The 18,846-nt window shown below is 40.3% G+C and overlaps 1 protein-coding gene and 1 pseudogene across 1 annotated transcript in view; one reads left to right on the top strand and one right to left on the bottom strand.

Annotated features, from left to right (window-relative positions):
• The window catches only part of SHQ1 (SHQ1, H/ACA ribonucleoprotein assembly factor), a 95,558-nt gene that overhangs the window by 46,270 nt on the left and 30,442 nt on the right, over nt 1–18,846 (top strand). The window contains exon 10 of the mRNA XM_043443121.1: nt 10,200–10,320. Within this exon, the coding sequence (XP_043299056.1) occupies nt 10,200–10,320 (121 nt within the window). The remainder of the gene's footprint in view (nt 1–10,199; nt 10,321–18,846) is intronic.
• LOC122424874 lies at nt 14,093–14,444 on the bottom strand (annotated as a pseudogene).

Genomic DNA, 18,846 nt, shown 5'->3' with positions numbered 1-18,846 from the left:
TGAGTGACTGACGTTTTCGGGTTCTCTTGCAGGTGAATTTTTTTCTTCAGTAGAAAATACTGTAGCGCCCCACAGTCCATGGTTGGTTGAATCTGTGGATGGGGTGGAACTGTAGATACAAAGGCTAGATTAACCCTGTCATTGTTCAAAGATCAGCTGTATTTGGGGTTGGAGCAGAGCCCTCTCCATCCAAGTGAGCCAAGGTCTTTGGCTGCGTTCCATCCCAAATTGTGGCCAGTATTGATGGGCATCCTGTCACGTTTCTCTCCCCCATAGGATGAGATGGACCTGAACTTGCTTGCTATAAGTCAATACGGTCATGTCCGACTTTTTGGGACCCCATGGACGTTGCCTACCAGACTTCTCTGTCCATGAGGTTTCCAGGCAAGAATACTGGAGAGGGTTGCCATGTCCTCCTCCAGGGGATCTTCCCAACCCAGTGATCGAACCTGTGTCTCCTGCTCTTCCTGCATTGCTGGAAGCCTGGACCTGAAATAGTTGGTTCCTATTAAAGTAGGTCCCTCAACATTAGGAGAAACAGAGATGCCTACCTAGCCAAGCAGATAAATTAATGAGAATGGCAGAGTTTAAGAAATGTGGGAACCGAAGCCCGTGTGAATTGGAGACATACATGCCCCATCAGTAGCCTGTTGTCGCCATGTGGGTATGTGGATTTGCCACCTTTAGGGTCTTGGAGTAGAAAGTCATGATCTTTAGTATAAAATTACTCAAAAGTTTGAAATGTGAACAATGATGTAAAGATTTAATGTCATACTATAAGAACTATGGCATATCTGAGCACCCAGGTCAGCCTGTGTGGACCGTCAGTTTGTGATTTGGAAGACAAGCAAAGCCCCCCTGTCTTTCTCACACTGTCTTGGACCTGCCAGTTGTCAGCTGCAGTGAGGCCTTGTACCAGGTCTCTGTCCTTCCATCACAGCTTAGGTTCAGTCTCATCCCAGTGCAGGTTCCAAGATGAGGTGTGGGGAGGAGGTGGAGGTCCTGTATTCTCTAAATGACTATAACCGGAAACCTTAGAAAATCCAAACACAACAAAACCCAGATCCCTTACCTCTCTTTCTACTTAATTTTCTAATGTCACCAAAAGGGACTTGTAAATCTGGTCAGACTGGGTTTGTTCTTCCCATTTACATGCCATTTGAGAAATCTGGTTGTCTTTCTTCCTGTATGTTTCTTCTCTCTGACTGCATGTACAGTCTCAGTTTTCCCAATTTGAAACTAAGCTAATTGCAAAAAAAAAAAAAAAAGTCAGAACTTTTACAGAATTAAAGCAGCAATACAAATAATTTATTTTAAAATTGAGCTACCAGGCATTGAGATCTATGACATATTCATGGCAGAATAGTTGAAATAAAATTTTATCTGCATAATTAAGAAGTTTTAGATGCCTGTGGATTTTTAAAAGAATTCGGATCTAGATCGCAGCTGCTCTAAGAGCTTTCTTTCCATGCATGTTCAGCTTCTTGACCTACTTTTTTAGTTACTGTATGGATGGGATTTCTTTTTTTTAATGTTTTACCTTGAACTTGGATGCCTCACTCTTAACTCTCTAAAGAAATGGAAATTAGTCATGCTGCCATTATGTAATTCTGGTGACATCTGGCCATGTATTTCTGCACGGACACAACTGCTGCTTTGACACGTGACTTGAGGAGGAGAAGTCAAGACTTAAGTCAAGGCTGTCCTTTCAAACCAGCAAATCTAGCAGAGATTGTTGGAGCAGAAAAGGCAAAAAGCAGCCTTGGGTTAAATTCATTATTTGAACTTCTGATGGTGTGGTGGTATCAGAAAGTTGGCACAGCTACATCCTTTTCTTGTTGGGAATAGAAATAAAAAGTGAAGGCAAACATGTGTGTACCACACATCTGTCAGGACACCTTGACTTTTGGGTGCAGATCACAAAGGTGTTATAACTAGTACAAGTTAATTGAGCAATCTGACCAAGTGGTTTTAAACTTAAGTTTTGTGTACTCTGGGTTACATTAGCAATCTGCCTTTACTGAACAGGCTCCTACCATTTGCCAGACATTGTCTTAGACCCTGGAAGACAAATGAGAAGCTATGTTCTTTCCCATTAAGAGGTTTGCCACAGAAGGTGATAAATAGCGACACTATGTATTATGTAGTGGCTGGGACGCAGACATACCTGTGTTCATCATGGCTGTTGGTTCCTAGCTGTGATCTTGGCTAACACCTTCAGTTGAGCCTCAGTTTCCTCTTTTATGAAATGAGCAAGAAAGCACCAAACTAATAAGGTTAAATGATGCAGTATGTAGAGAGTACTTGGTGAGTACTATTAATTAACTATTAATATAACTAAATATATATAATGATAATAACTGTAATTAATATATTATTTATATTTATTAACCATTGAAATTTAAATATTTAATTTTTTATTAAATTAAATTAACTATTAATATCACTAAATATATATAATAATAGCTATAATTAATAAATGCATTATATTGATAACTATTTAAATTTAAATATTTATTAAATATTAAAATTTAAATATTTTAAAATATATAATTTATATTTAACTATATAATAAATATAACTAAATAACTAATATACTAAATATAACTAATATATATATATAACACTAATATACTAAATAACTAATATAACTAAAGAGCTATTAATTAACAGACAATGTGACAGGCGTTTTGAAAGAACCCAAACTAGCTTGGGCTGGAGGAGGGTGGGGTTGGGCAGTTAGCTGGCAGCCCGTTCCTAAGGAAGCATGGCCCATTTTGAGACTTGATGGAAAATTAGGTTTGGGTTGAGGTTTGTGCTTTCTAGGCAAAGGGAACATTTATAAAGTATATATTTTCTTTGTGCTGATTTCATTTGTGGCTATACAGATAATATGTGTAATTTTAATAACAAAAAGATGTCTAAAAATTGATTTAAGACTGTGTATTTGTGCTTGAAATAACAACTGCCATTGCTTCCAGTATGTGTTTATTACAACTCAAAAGTATAAGAGCTTAAACGGCACCTGAAGAAGTTAAGGATAAAATACTAAATAGACTGAGAAGTTTTCATAAAGTTAAATTAACTCATGTTTGTGTTGTTAGGGACTTTATGCTACTTTCTAGCAGGGCCAGATATTGAAGCAAATTCCCACACTTCGATTCTCTTCATTTTGATTACTTTGATAGAGCTCTTCTGTCATCCCTTTTTATGGTCCAGTGATCTCTGAAAATTAATGTTAAAGATAATTCATAAAGTATCCCTCCTCATAATATGGTCTCATCAAAATCCCCGAATTCTAGGCAGGCATCTACTAAGTTACTCATTTTAAGATGATAGCCATGTTGGGTTTTATTTTGAGATGCTCTTACAAATGAAGGCCAACCAGTGCTTTCCTTCAGATGTTTTGAATCACCGTTTCTTTCTCCTTTACTCTTTTTGGCTTCTTGTTATGTGTGGTTCAAAACTTTAAAGGACAGAACTATATACCCAGAAAACCACAGTCATATCATAGCTATAATGTACCAAGAGTTGAAAAGAACTTCTGCTCTTACTGTATAGAGTTAGCAATTTATATTATTTTTTCTATGCTGGCTTTTAGCCAGTAAAAATATCCACTATTTTTCTAATCTCCTAGAGATGGGAGCCATTTCTTAAGAGCCTTCAACCATGAGCTGGCCTGTCATGGAATGATTATGGTCAAACCTGGTCAGCTAATAGGAGGATCTCAGGTAGCCAACGGATTCTAATTTAGAACAGCTCTATCTTGTCTCTGGTTTAAGATGTATTAATCTGAGATGCCGCATCTGTCCAGAACAGGAAAGCATATTGTTCTTAGTTTACATTCCCGTTAAAGGAAAGCTGGAGAATGCATAACCAGAGTCTGTGTTAAATACTGCTTACTGCCCACCTGATTGTTACTATCATGAGTCTGTTGGTGGTGGTGTTGTTTCTCTGTTGTCATTAGATAGTCATTTTCCCAGAAGTGAAACGTGCATGGAACTTGTCCATTATGTGCCATATTTCTAGATTTGAAGTCCCTTCACTGGTTTAAAACTCTTAGAGAAATCTTGGTGTCAAAAGTCTTTCCTCCATGGACAGAGTTGGCTTCACTGAGGACCAGGTGAGCATAGAGAATCCCTGACTCTTTGGCGAGGTCTGTTAGTGTATCACTGCAGTGAAATTAGTTACTGTGGTTACTGTGCAAGGTACCTGCTTTTTTGTGCTCTGGGCCAGGCAGTGAACTGGCAGAAAATGGTCACTCATCTGCAGTGCCTTGGAGCAGAAATGATTCTTTCAGATTTAGGTCTGAACAATTTTTTAGGCCCATATGTAGTGTAAGTAGCCCACGACTAGCTACAACCTCACAGGAGGCAGGTACATTGAGTCCCCTTCTAGCTGCTGGTCATGTGACACTCTGAAGATGGACCAGCTCTTTCCTTGGCTCATAGCTGTTGGATAAGTGGTTGGCAACTTAGAGAAAGAGCAGTCAGTGCAAGAGATGAAAAAAAGAGAAGAAAAAAAGTGCATGCTTCCCAAGCTTCTTGGCTATGATGCTGCAGTCACCTATGGTGATTTAGTAGGAATACACGGGATCAGATATGTCCTTGGAGTAACAGTATACATTGTTGGGGGCAGGATGGTTTTAATGTACTTTTGGTTCTAGAGTGTCAGCTGCCAGTAGCCTAGTTGCCTTTTAGCTTATTTGTCACATAGCACACTGCAAAAATAGTTTGAATAAGACTTACAATGAAAACATAAACTTTGAAAGAATGCCTAAAACTGCCTGACATGTGATTTTCTAGAATCACCTGGTCTAAATGTTGCTTGTCTATTGTTCAAAAATACAAGGTAAGGCAGATTGAAATAGGAATTAAAAAATTTTAACATTCTTTGTCAATATTTCAAGGGTTAGCTATGTACTCAGGAATATATGAATTTTGGTAAATTACTAAATGTTTATTGTGGAGAATTTTGAAAAGAGGGGAAAGATATTTCCGTGTCCATGGAGATGCCAGGGTAGCCTTGAGCAGTGGGAGAAGTTCAAGTTGTCACGGCTGTCCCTCACTGGGTTTTGCTTCAAGAGAATATCCAGGGCATCTATTGCCTTTAAGAACACTGCTGCATCTAAAATAGCAAATAATCTTAAGCTGTAAAAAAAATTCAAATTTACAAGATCAGTGAAGTTGCATCCATATATGAGGTACATCCATATATGAGGTAGTTTTTGAATGTCCTAGTAATGCCTAATGTGATTGGCCTGTGAATCTCTGTAGAATTAACCCTTATTGCAATAAGATTATACATAGTTATGAACTATAAAATTAAAGTAAGTATGAACTATATTTGAAAAAAAAGAAAATGGGGGAAAGTTTAAAGAAAAATAAACAGCCGTAATCCCATGTGTGAAACCATGCCTGACACACATCAGACTCCCGCATATTTGTTCAGTGACTATAGAAATATGAGTGTGTTCATGTTTAAGATTTTTTTCTATGTGTATTTGTCTTTTTTTTTTTTTAAATAAAATAGAGATCGGAACATAAGTACAGTGTAACTTCACTTTAAATTATAAAAATTGATTTCTTTGGGCATTGCTATCATTATTGTTATTATTTTGTGATAACTGGAAGATTTAAACTTGCCTGTGGCCCCTAGCAAGGGGCAACCTTACTTTAGGCATGTCTGTTAAATGAAACTAGGAAATTTCTTTAAAAAGAATTATTTACTTTGCTTTATTCAGTGATTCATGAATCAGCATCCCATCTAGCAAGTAGAAAAGAGCTCCTATAATTTCATTAGGTAATGGTTGCAATGAATTCTCATTAAACATGTGACCTTAATTCCACACTCTTTCAGAAAATCTCTGGCATGTAGGGTCTTTTATCTCTACTGCCCACAGCTGCCTTTAGGTCTTGTCCCCACAGTCCTGCCTGATCACCTTCATATTCTCTTCCTTGTCACAGTCTCACTTCTGCCAAACTCATCTGTTTACTTCCCCTGTTTCTCTACTAGAACCATTGCTCCATCTAAATGGTCTCTTTCTGTTGTTCCCCTAACCCACCCCATTTTAGGTCTCTGCTCCTTTACGTGCCACCCTCCAAGCTGGCATACCTACCCCTTTTCTTCTCTCACTGAATTATTCGCTATGAGAAAGAAGAACTTGTTAGTTGCTCAGTCGTGTCTGAATCTGCGATCCTATGGACTGTAGCCCACCAGGCTCCTCTGTCCATGGAATTCTTCAGGCAAGAATACTGGAGTGGGTTACCATTCCCTTCTCCAGGGGATCTTCCCATCCCAGGATTTAACCTGGGTCTCCTGCATTGCAGGCAGATTCTTTACCATCTGAGACGACCTAGCTCCAAATCCTGCATTTCCTATTAACTCTCTTAAATTAGTAGGGCATGTTGTATTGAGAGGCAGTATTCTGGGGCATCATGCCATAGAGGAGCTTATGTAAGCTTCAAGTGAATATTTTTTTGGTTGACTTTTAAACCTTTAAGTTAGTAGTTGTCATAAAACTCCATGTCCCCCTCCCCACCCCATGAACAAGAGAGAGAGAGAAAGTAAGAACTTGGCAGATGCTTGCCCTGACAGTTTTTTTCCTCTGTTGCAATTTAAACTGTTTCCAAAAATTCTCATAGTTTCGTTAGTTCTCCCTTGATTTTTTCCTGTTTGAATAACATGGCTAACTTGGTTTCATCAGTTCTGTGAGTTATGATTGGGTTCCTTCCTCCTGTCATCAAACTCAGCCTTCAAGGTTACCTACTTTGTAATTAAAATAGGTCTGTCATGGTGGGGAGATGGAGATCCACACTCCTCATTAGATACAGTTACCCTGGGCCACTTTGATAAGACACAAAGACCTTGACTTAACCAAATGTAGTTTCAGGCCTTCTAAGTATTTATTTCTCTTAATCCCTTGAGCAGTGAAGTGTTTATTGACATTCTTTCCCTCTGCATATAAGGAATCCACATAAATCGTGAACATTTTTGAAAAAGACATGGTCTCTGTTTTGAATTTAGTACCCCCAAATGGCAACCCACTCCAGTATTCTTGCCTGGAGAATCCCATGGATGGAGGAGCCTGGTGGGCTACAGTCCACGGAGTCGCAAAGAGTTGGACACGACTGAGTGACTTCACTTCACTTTCCCTTAACTGTTGAATAATAAAAATGTGATATAACCAAATGGGCCAAGAACAGACTAGCTTCTGGAGTCAGTAAGATCAGAATTTAGATCCTCCACTTAAGTATCTTACAGTCCTTGAGTCTCAGTTTGTCTTTCTTTGAAATGATTAAGAGAGGTTATGGGGAGAATCAACTGTGTTTTCTTTCCACTTCTCTCCTTTGGATCAATAACTGTGATGCCTGGGCAAGTCAGTCCAGGCCTCCGGAAGGAGGAAGACTTGAGCTGAGCTGTGAAGGCAGGCTAGGATTCTACTAGGTGGAATGAAAAAGTGTAGGCCTTCCAGATGTGGGGAACCAATCAAGGCACAGACTGGGCCATAGAGCCTTGCAAACAAATGCAGGGAAGCACTTGATGAAAACAGTGCATCAAAATGTATGAGAGGGCTTGACAGGATAGAGTCTGCAATCTGAGGGATGCAAAAGAATTTATAATTTAGGATGAGTGACGATGGGTTGTTGGGAAGTGGTGGAGAAAGGGTAGCTCTGAGAGGCATTTCCAGGGAAAAATTATCAGGGCTTGGTGTGTGAGGCTAGGTGATTGGCAAAATTGCAAGGGTTTAAGCAGGCGATTGGATTTCCCTGGTGGCTCAGTGGTAAAGAACCTACCTGCCAATGCAGGAGATGCAGGTTTGATCCCTGGGGGAAGATCCCCTGGAGAAGGAAATGGCAACCCACGCCAGTATTCTTCCCTGGGAAATCCCATGGTCAGAGGAGCCTGGCAGGCTACAGTCCATGGGGTCATAAAAGAGTTGGATGTGACTTAGCAACTAAACAACAACAAAGCAGGTGATTACTGTGTCATTCACTCATCATTAAAATACTTAAAAATCTGCTGCTACGGGGTTCTGTTCTAGGTATTGAGGAAAAAATAGAAGTTCCTCCTCTTTCGAAGCTTAGTTTCTAGGGTTAATTGTGCTAAAAATTTAGTGGCTGCAGTTTTGGCATCTTGAGGTGTTATTAAGTAGCTCATGATGCTTTTATCATGTCTGAAAGTCAGGTGGGAAATGTAAGTGAAAGCACATCCAGTGTCTTCACGAAATCAATAAACAGTATTTTCATGTTTTAGGACTATAAAGATAAGAATAAAGCAGTTAAACTGAAAATGCTGTATTTCAGAGATCAAAGGAAGTGCTACTACTATAGATTTAGTAATTTGCCTTATAGTTGATAAATTTCAGGGACTATCTTGAAGTTTGGAACACCTAGAGAGTTGTTGCTGAGTTGTGAAAGGTTGTTTTTGTAAGTTTGGCTTTGGGTTAAAATAGGTTCATTTAACAATCAGGATTTAGAAAAGGCAGAGGAACCAGAGATCAAATTGCCAACATCCATTGGATCATCGAAAAAGCAAGAGTTCCAGAAAAACATCTACTTCTGCTTTATTGACTATGCCAAAGCCTTCAACTGTGTGGATCACAACAAACTGTGGAAAATTTTTCAAGAGATGGGAATACCAGATCACCTGACCTGCCTCCTGAGAAATATGTATGCAGGTCAAGAAGCAACAGTGAGAACCAGACGTGGAACAACAGACTGGTTCCAAGTCAGGAAAGGAGTACATCAAGGCTGTATATTGTCACCCTGCTTATTTAACTTATATGCAGAGTACATCATGAGAAACACTGGGCTGGAGGAAGCACAAGCTGGAATCAAGATTGCCAGCAGAAATATCAATAACCTCAGTTATGCAGATGACATCACCCTGATGGCAGAAAGCAAAGAAGAACTAAAGAGCCTCTTGATGAAAGTGAAAGAGGAGAGTGAACAGTTGGCTTAAAGCTCAACATTCAGAAAGCTAAGATCATGGCATCTGGTCCCATCACTTCAAGGCAAATAGATGGGGAAACAGTGCAAACAGTGACAGACTTTTATTATTCTGGCCTCCAAAATCACTGCAGATGGTCACTGCAGCCATGAAATTAAAAGACGCTTGCTCCTTGGAAGAAAAGTTATGACCAACCTAGACACTATATTAAAAAACAGAGACATTACTTTGTCAACAAAGGTCCGTCTAGTCAAAGCTGTGGTTTTCCAGTAGTCATGTATGAATGTGAGAGTTGGACTATAAGGAAAGCTGAGCACTGAAAAATTGATGCTTTTGAATTGTGGTGTTGGAGAAGACTCTTGAGAGTCCCTTGGACTGCAAGGAGATCCAGCCAGTCCATCCTAAAGGAAATCAGTCCTGAATATTCACTGGAAGGACTCTTCCAATTGGAAGAACTGACTCTAAAAAGACCCTGATGCTGGGAAAGATTGAAGGTGGAAGGAGAAGGGAATGACAGACTGGCTCAATGGATATGAGTTTGAGTAAACTCCCGGAGTTGATGATGGCCAGGGAGGCCTGGCGTGCTGCAGTCCATGGGGTCACAAAGAGTTGGACACGACTGAGCGACTGAACTGAACCAAACTAAACAATCAGAAGGAAGTAATTAAGTTGGACAAGACTTTGATACTTGATATCTTTTTTCCAAATGATTTTGTCAGTTTGTTTTTTTAAGTAGAGTTATGATATTTTATATTTTTCAGTCTGAGTTTTCTTCATTTCTTTAAGGTGGAAAAATTTATGTTTGTTCTAGGTAATTCCTTGACAAAAAATATTGATTTAAGAAATAGAGACATTGAAAATATAATTTTATGTGGTATTTTGAAAGCTTGAATTAGAGAAATATTATCTAATTAAAGCTATGATACATTAAATATTCATTTACTTATGATAACTTCTCTCCTTGTTATTTAATGTACCTTGTCATATCTTATGGTGTTTTTATGGTAACCGTAATCAACTATAAGAATATAGAGATTTTTCTATAATTCTTCAGGAAGGAAATAAAGAGGTTTGGACTTAATGATACTGATATGATATCCTGCAATAAAAGAATATGAAAAATATTAAAAAATGGTTAAAACTCTGAGCTGCTGTACATGTTACTCCTCAGTATGTGAATTTCTCAGTTAAAAAAATCAGATTTTTTTCTTAAGGATAATTTCATTTTTTTCAATTTCTTTTTTTAGGAAAAAGTGCAGTTTTAAAGTGTCTACTGGACATTCACAAAATTTTTCAGGAAAATGACCCAGCTTATATTCTAAATGATCTCTACATCTCAGACTACTGTGTGTGGATTCAGAAAGCCAAGTAAGTTTTGAGTTATGTATGCTACATGCTCCCATTTCTGGAACACTGAAGAAAGCGAAATAACCTGGAGTATTAGTTTTAATTAGGGAGAAACCTTTACACCTACCAATACTTGAGAAGTACGGGATCAACATGGGGTACTTGGTGAAGTTGCTTAGGGAGAAGGTGCAGATGACAAAAAGGTGAAGTTTTCTAGAAAAAATTAGTAATAGCCTGGAAAATAAGTGTTAAACAGTTGTGACTATTCATTGTTATGCTATTGACTGTTCTCAATGAAATTGCAAGACTGATCTATCTGAACCTGTATCTGTAGTTGATCTATAGGGGAGTGTGAGTGTTCAAAACAGGCATTAAAAGCCTGCTTTGGCACACACATGCGTGCCAGCATATGTGTAACATGACAGGATGCAGACCTAATCAGATCTAATAAAAATAACTGTGCCCTCTTTGGTTAATCACTGGTGAATGGAATCCTTTATTCAGAGTATAAGCACAACTTTCAGAGCCCAATTAAATGTATCTAAGGGTCTGAACACTAAGAAATGAGCTCCTTGAACTTGGTATGTAAAAAAAAAATTTTTTAATTGTTTACCGTTGTCTCACTCAAGATTTCTTACCAAGTTTAAAAATACAATGAATTTTCATTTTTTTAAGAATGTTCTATAGACCTGATTCTTATCAGACATGGTCAAAATATCCATTTTAGTAGCAGGAGACTGTTAATTGAGAACATACAAAAAGAGCCTTTGATTAGAATAATTCTTAGGTGCTATAGAAAATGATGGCATAATATCATTTGTAACTTAGGAGATAAATGATAATATTTTCACTGTTACTGTGAATGGTAAATGAATGCGTTAGGATGGCTTTTCATGCCTGTTTTGAACAAGCCATTATATAGAGTTTATTTTTGATTTCTGTTCATGGGGAAGCAATTATATTGCGAGAGTGAAGTAAGAAAAAAACTTGAGGCTGTACCTGTTGTAAGCAAAATGCTTAGCGACCGCTCAGGATAATGCCTAATAGCATACAGCAGGTGGTGTCAGCGTTCGGAGTAGAAATCTAGATTTCACCAGATGGAAAATTGCATCTTTAACCCCTGAGGTCATAATGGTATGTCATCACTTCATTTGATCCTTCTGCTAATTGAGCTTATCAAATACCCTGCTGCCATTTCCCGTTGTTTTCATAATAAAATTAAATTGAAATAGTCTATTTGTGAGGGTTTAGGTTTTTCATTTTTCTTTCAGGGTGAGGAATTTATAAGCATGTAATGAGCATTGAAGTTTATGCTAGGATCCCATTTCTGAGAGTGCCTCCTTGCTCTGTTTGTGGCATTCTTTATTAACTAGAGAGATCTTATTTCATTGAAGTAGAAGAGTGTAATGCCCTCAAGTTGATGTGGGGATTAATAGGACTTTCTTTCACTTTAAAAAAGTTTTTCCCTTTAAGTTGCAGGAAATCAAATAACATTCTTAGGCTCCTTGTCATTGTTACGGTAACAGTAATTTTTAAAAAGATGTTAATGTATAGGGAGCAGAATAGAAGAGAGAAACCAACAGGAAATCTTCAAATTGCTTTGGAAAAGAAATTTTCAACTTTACCATGTGACTGTAACGTTCCTTTCTCTAAGTAGGCTGTGTTGTTTTCACTTTGTGTGTTATGTTTTAACTATTTTCCCCTCCCCCTTGAAGTAAGAGAACTGAATTTTAATTAAATTTTCTAATTTCATTCTTAGTTTTTCAAGCACAGCATAATTGAGCTTTCTAGTATCATCTTAATTGTGAACTTTGAATTAATACTATGGTGAATGTCCATAATTTTCATAACTAATTTCTTCCTTAGTTTTTCACTTTCTTTTCTATTCCAGATAACTTATTAGTGAAATCTAGTGCCTTATTTTTATGTGTTAAAATAGTTCTGCATTTTCCTTAGTCTCTTGTTGATGTTTTTGATTTTTAATAATGACTGTGTAAAATTTTATTTGATGTACCAGATAAGTGCTACATTCTGACTAGCATTCCATTTTTACAGTCAGACATTTACTTTGGCAAACACTTACTGGAATATGGGCAGCAAAGCCATTCTTATGGTGAATTAATGAAGTTAGGACAACAGTTACCGTGAGGTTTTGCCTTAGGGCTTCATAGTTAGTTTTCCTTGTGACATTTGTGTCTTGAAGAGCACACTTGCAGACCTTAAAAACTGAAACTCGTGTATTTTTATTTCGAGTTTTAGACTCTGCACATTACTTTTCTAAAAAGAAATGCTTCATGCTATCCTTCATCGTAAGCTTCATTGGAAGTTTCGAGTGTGGTGGCTTCTGCAACAAACACAACTTGGGTAGCAGCATGCAGAGGTGGTTTGCTTGAGGTCATATATCTTATAAGAGATATGTCTGTGATAATCTCAGGTCTTCTGGCTCCAGGTTGCATGTTTTCCAAGATCTGCCACCTAGACAAGCAGTTGTCTCTGTCCATGATATGGGGTGGGGTGGAGAGTGAAGAGGGGCACCTTCCCTGTAGAGGGCTTTTCCTTCAGGAAGAGGGATTAAGGATTTATCTGTCTTCTTCAGGGATGTTCCCATAGCACTTGGTTTAGAGATCACTTGGGCACACATTGTGTCTGCCTCTCATTGTAGTAATTTAGGTGCATATCTCTTTCTTCCTCTAAAATTTTGAAATCCATGTGAATAAGCACCTATCTGCGCCCATTACAGTCCCTTGTGAGCACAATAAATTTCAGCTGAATGGTACCTCATAGAGCCAGTTGAAGGAACACTTCTTTTTTTTCCCCCCTCAACCAAACTGTAAATCAATTCTAACCTATGTTTATTGAAATTTTTTCTTTTTTCTTTTTATTTATTTATTTATTTTTTGTTTATTGAAATTTTTAGCTACATTCCATTTAAGATTTCGCCTTTCCCCTGATTTCCTTCTGGTGGGCTGTGCTCACCAGTAGCACTGGTAGTTCTGACCTACTGAAAGTTTAGCATTTTACACTCTTTAGTATAAGCTGGAGTGGGAAAGCTTACACTGTAAAATATGTTCCAGCCCCGCATCTCATTGATAATAAGACTTTAGCAAGTCACTCCATTAGGTCATCTAATGCACTCAGTGTTAGTATTTTAATGCATGGTGTATTTTAAAATGACACAGGATAGAATATGATGTTGTTTTTCTGTGTCAAAGATTTTGAATGTTTCTTTTTTAATAATTAAAATCTAAAGTCCCAGCTAACTTCACTATAAGTCAGAGCTTGTCCATGAAGATTCTATATCTTCGTTTTCTCTGGTGTGGTTTTTTAAGGTAGGTAGTTGTGGGGGAGAAAAGAAAATATATGTCTTTGAAACACTGAGCCTTTTTATATTGAACTGATAAATGGTTTCCTCTTATTAATACTCTTTGTGCGTTTGTTTTTTTCACTGCTTTTTTGCATTGTTCCCACCCCACCCCATGAAATGAAATCTTTTTTTTTCTTTTTCCCATTTATTTTTATTAGTTGAAGGCTAATTACTTTACAATATTATAGTGGTTTTTGCCATACATTGACTTTTTTTTAATATCAACTCAAATCCTTTAGTTTTTATTAAACCAAATCCAAGAACTTTTCAATGCCTTACTAGAGGATTGCCTCACAACTGAACCATCATTTCTGGAGGGAAGGAAACCACAGCTTCGGGGACATGACTGAAGTTTGGCCGTGTCCCGTCATAAATGCTCCAACATCACCAGGGACAGAGGCTCAGCGAGACGCCTTCTGCCCCACCTGTCTACGAAAGTTACTTCTTCAGCTCCTCCAGCACCACATGAGGCTCCGGAAGCTTGAGTTTGCCTGGGGGCCCCTTCTTAAGACCCGTCCAGAGCTCCGCGCTGCTGCCGCGCAGCATCACCTCGAAGCTGCCCCTCCGCGGCCTGGCGGGGTTCACCTTCACCGCCAGCTCCGGGGCCTGCAGGCGCAGCGCCTGGCTCACAGCCGCGGCGTTGCGCCCATAGACACGTCAGCTCGTGCAGTGCTCGATGACGACGCTCGGCCCCTCCACTCCCCCCTCCTGGCCGCTGGCCGGCTTCTCCCGCTGCGGCCAGCGCCGCCTCGGCCTTTCGCTTCCTCCCGCGGGACGCCATGGCGCCTGGGGCCCGGCTGGGGACAGGGCGCAGTCGTGGCCACCGGGTACAGGCCAGCCTGGCTCCGCACGCCGAACCGCAGTCCAGGAACTCGGCTCCCGGCACAAAACCTCTCAAGAGCGAAATGAAATCTTAGCTTGCAGCCCTTTGGACACTAATGTGCAAAGTTTGTAGAAGTAAACAACTCCATTGCTAGAGAGTTTTATTTGCTAAATCCTGGACCTCGGATTCTGTAATACAGCATACTCTGCTCTGCTGCAGCTCTTGGCACACCTGGCGGTTGCTGCGCGCTATTTATTGGTCAGCTTCCACAGTGGGCCCCTCCCCCAAGCAAATGACTGTCCAGGAGGGACGGTTAGTGGTCCTGCTCAGCCATTGGTCAGTTCTGCATTGGGCCCCTCCCACAATGAATAATTGTCAAACAGCAACCGTTAGTAAGCCATTCAGCCAACGGTCAGCGGAACTGTGGTCCTGAGGTGGAGAGTGAGGTAAGAGGTGGATCCCAGCTTTCTCCCGGTGCCCTCTAACTCGCCTGGCCTTGGGCCAGCGCATGAGCTGAGCGGTCCAGGAAACAGGCTGGGGGCTGTGTCCTGTAGGGCTCCAGAGCCCTCGCCAAGGCAGCCCACTGGCTGGGTCGGCTTTGAGGTGAGGTGAATCTCTTCTGTATCCCTGTCTCTGTGACCTGATGGCCGCAGCCGTCTGCCTGACATGCGCTCTTCTGGCCCTGCCCCCGCCATTCCAACCTCCTGAGGAACTTGAGGGTCAGTTGGGTCTTAGGTGCCTGGTTCCCTCCATGATGACAGCAGGGCAGAATCTGGGGACCTGACCCTGAGGGAGCTGCCAGCTGAGATCTGCTTCCTCAGCCAGTACCTGGGCGCTGGCGGGAGGACCCAGGCCGAGTGGTATATGAAGGTTTTGGGGCAGAGTAACTGGCCCTGTGGGAACCTCTCAAGTCAGGACCTGGACCTCAGAGGGTGAAAGCTGTGCCCTGGGACCTTGCTCTTTGTTGTCGGAACAGAGAGTAACATTTGTTTATTGTAGATTTATAGGAACATCATTGACATGACCTCAAGAATGAAGAATCTGGTACCAAAAAATTTGCAGCAACTAACCACTCCCTTCCCTCACCTTTTCTGTGAGGAAAGCTTTCCGAGAGTTTGGGGTTTTTAAGGCAGGAGCCACCCATCTCCTTGCAAGGCTCTCAATTAACTTTTCTGTGTTCCAAACTCTGATGTTTTGGCATTGTTTGGCCTCACTGTGTATCAGACACACAGACTGGCATTTCAGTAACATTTCCTCAATTGTGAATAAACTCAAGCTATTTCTGCACTCAAATTTTAAAATTTTAGAAAACTTAGAACCTTATCTTTGCTTCATACTGCTTTGGTTGCTTCATCTGTGTATGTGTTTTGGTAGGGAGAAGAATTATGTTCCTGAGAAGAGTGTAGATCTCTTCCTTTTGGCTTTCTCTTGTTCCTGGTTTATCTACCAAAAGCCATGGGAGTGGTGGTAACTGATGTAGAGGTAAAACATCGGCATTGGATGTAAAAGTGGAATTATTTATTTTTTTTAATCACTAATTATCAAGCCCTACCATGTGCCAGGAACTGAGTTGATGGAGCCACTCTGGTGAACAAGAGACATGCCACTTTGTAGCTGACCTTCTAGCAGGAAACACAGATGTAAGGGGAATATTATTCTGTAGCCAAATAGTGGCTGCAGTGGGAAAGTATGGGTGCTGTGGAACCAGCTAGAAGGCCACATGCCTAGTCTTAGGGTCTTGGAAACCACTTCCAGAAGGAAGAGTTGAAACTGAGGGCTGAAAGGTCAGTAGGGGATGGTCAGATGCAGATGGGGAAGCAGGTATGGAGAGTATTTCAGACAATAGGGACCAAAGAATATGGACTTTTTAAAGAGCTTGAAAGCTGAGGTTGGTTGACTCTTGGTACAGGAATGAGAGGAAAGACATGAGGCTGATTCTTATAGAGCCTTGGCCACATGAAGATGTTTGAAATTTATCCTGGAAGAGTGTGGAGAATCTAAAGAGTTTAAGTGCTCGGATATGTGTATGAGTGACATGGTGAGATTTAGATTCTGGGAGGGTCCGTCAGGTCACATTGTGGGGAATGAACTGGCATGGGGGCAGAGCTCAGATTCAAGCTGGAAAGGCTGGTTTCAGATGAAAAGGTGATGGAAGCAAAAGGCAGTTGTAGCCTGAATGAGGGCAGTGAGAGTGGGGCAGGAGACAAGTGGTCAGGGGTATGAGAGAGGACCAAATAAGAATTGGATCTCAGGCAATGGTGAGAAGTGGGGGAGTCAAAGATGAGATCTGAATTTTGACTTGGCCAGTAAACCAGGTAGTTGGAGGTGCATTTGCTGAAATTAAATCGTATTGGAGAACGGTATAGGGTAGAAGAAAAGTGAGAAGGGAGGTAAGATGAGGCGTTCAGTTTTAAAAATGTTGATTTGAGATCTCTAAGGAGTATCTGTGAAAAAAGAGGAACATTTGGATCACAGCTGGAAAAGATATATGGAGAAGAGTTGGACAAAGAAGGGATATGAATTAATAGCAAAACATAGAAAATGGTATCTGGTTGCACAGCACTGTTTCACATATGAGTATAATAATAATCAGCAGATGCATTCCAGGCTGGGCGAACAGCATCATGCAGAGGAGTAGACAAATCAAACATGTAAGCAACATGGAGAATAGATTTTCTGGTTGTAGCTCTGGTGCACTGAAGGGCAAGAATGGATGTGAGGCGTTTTTGCTTTTGGATCACAAGTTTTATCTGTCCTTTCAAAAGTGCAAGTGAAGTCACTCAGTCGTGTCCGACTCTTTGCGACCCCCCCGGATTGACTATAGCCTACCAGGCTCCTCCGTCCATGGGATTTTCCAGGCAGGAATACTGGAGTGGGTTGCCTTTTCCTTCTCCTTATCTGTCCTTTAGTGTCCCTTTATTATTGAATAAGAGAGTCTGCAGTTAGCCTGGGGTCCTGGCATTTTAGTAACAGGGCCAGATATGAAACCCTTACTTCTCCCTTCAGTGTCTGGAGACTACAACAGTATTTTTACTTAGAAATCGCTTGGTTACAAACAAGAAACCCACCTGGACTTCTATAGTAAAAATGGGGATGTCATCAGAAGGCTGTCGGTTATCTTCTGGGACCCAGGTGCTGGGAGTGTGCAGTTCGACCCCTGAGCTCAAGGCATAAAGTACGACAGTTGACTGACTTTCTGGTGACTTGTGGTCCCTCACATTGCTTCTTTCTGTAAATCCTTGCTGCTCTACTTCCTTGATGCATGAGAAGGAGAATGGCTTTTCCACTGCTCTGAGTTTCCATGTGCCTAGTTTCAGTAGAGATGGACTAGAGTCCCTTGCTTGTGATTCCAAGGGAGGAGCATGTGGTTGATCCAGTGTGGGTCAGTGTTTGTTTCTGGTCTAGTTGCCTTGATCACAGTGGGCATGTGCCCCCTAAAGTGGTATACACATAGTCCCAGGGCCCACTTTGTCACTAGTGAGTGGCCTTTCTCAAAGCAGGGTGTGGTGCATGTGTGGCATGCAGACCCTCGAAGAGGACTGCTGTAATTTCATGACACCTATCTGAACCATAACTGAGGGAGAGCCCTGCTGCCCATGTCACTGATGCTCATAATAAAAATACAGTGCTGTGGCTGATTTCAGAGGTCTGTTTAATTCAGGCATAACCAAATGATGATCAGGCACTCTAGGTGGTTTCACTTCTGCAGGGGAAGTTCCTTCTCTGACAAATGGTACAACATTAAGTGTTACATTAGCTGCTAATGATTAGCATGTAGAAATTTCAAGAGACAATTGTGCAGAATTTCAAGCAAGTTAAACCTCCCTTGAATTGAAATCATTCTTGGTAAGGTGCTTATTCTGGCCTGTCAAGTTGCTCTTCAGTTTTACTGTTTATTTTTAATTAAATCCACAAATTCATCCTGGATGGGAGTGGGTTTTATCTCCATAAGAAAAGATTAGTACATGCCAATCTCCATTCACTTGTAGCCCTTCAGTGAGGTTTCATATAGAAAGGATTTACTTAATGGTTCTTCACCTTATCACCAGTAGTTCAGCAATGCCCACTGGGGGCTGCTGCTCTTCATTAGACTTCTCTAACAAGAAATGTGCCAGTGAATCATGGGATTATGAATGTTCCTAAAGAGTTCAGGTCAAAATAACCCTTTGTAAAGATATGAATGCTCCCTGTAACTATATACATTGAGAAAACTTGTCAAAGAATCCTGTATCTGAATGTCCCAAGGTTTGTGGAGCTTTTTGTTGTTGTTTTTTAAAATTTGTAATATCCTTTTTTTTTTAGTAGCATTTTTATTTTGGAATAGTTTTAGATTTATAGAAAAATTATGAATATGGTTTAG

The sequence above is a fragment of the Cervus canadensis genome, chromosome 22 (genome assembly GCF_019320065.1).
Source record: "Cervus canadensis isolate Bull #8, Minnesota chromosome 22, ASM1932006v1, whole genome shotgun sequence".
In the NCBI taxonomy this organism is placed as follows: Eukaryota; Metazoa; Chordata; class Mammalia; order Artiodactyla; family Cervidae; genus Cervus; species Cervus canadensis.
This window is presented reverse-complemented; position numbering and strand designations above follow the sequence as displayed.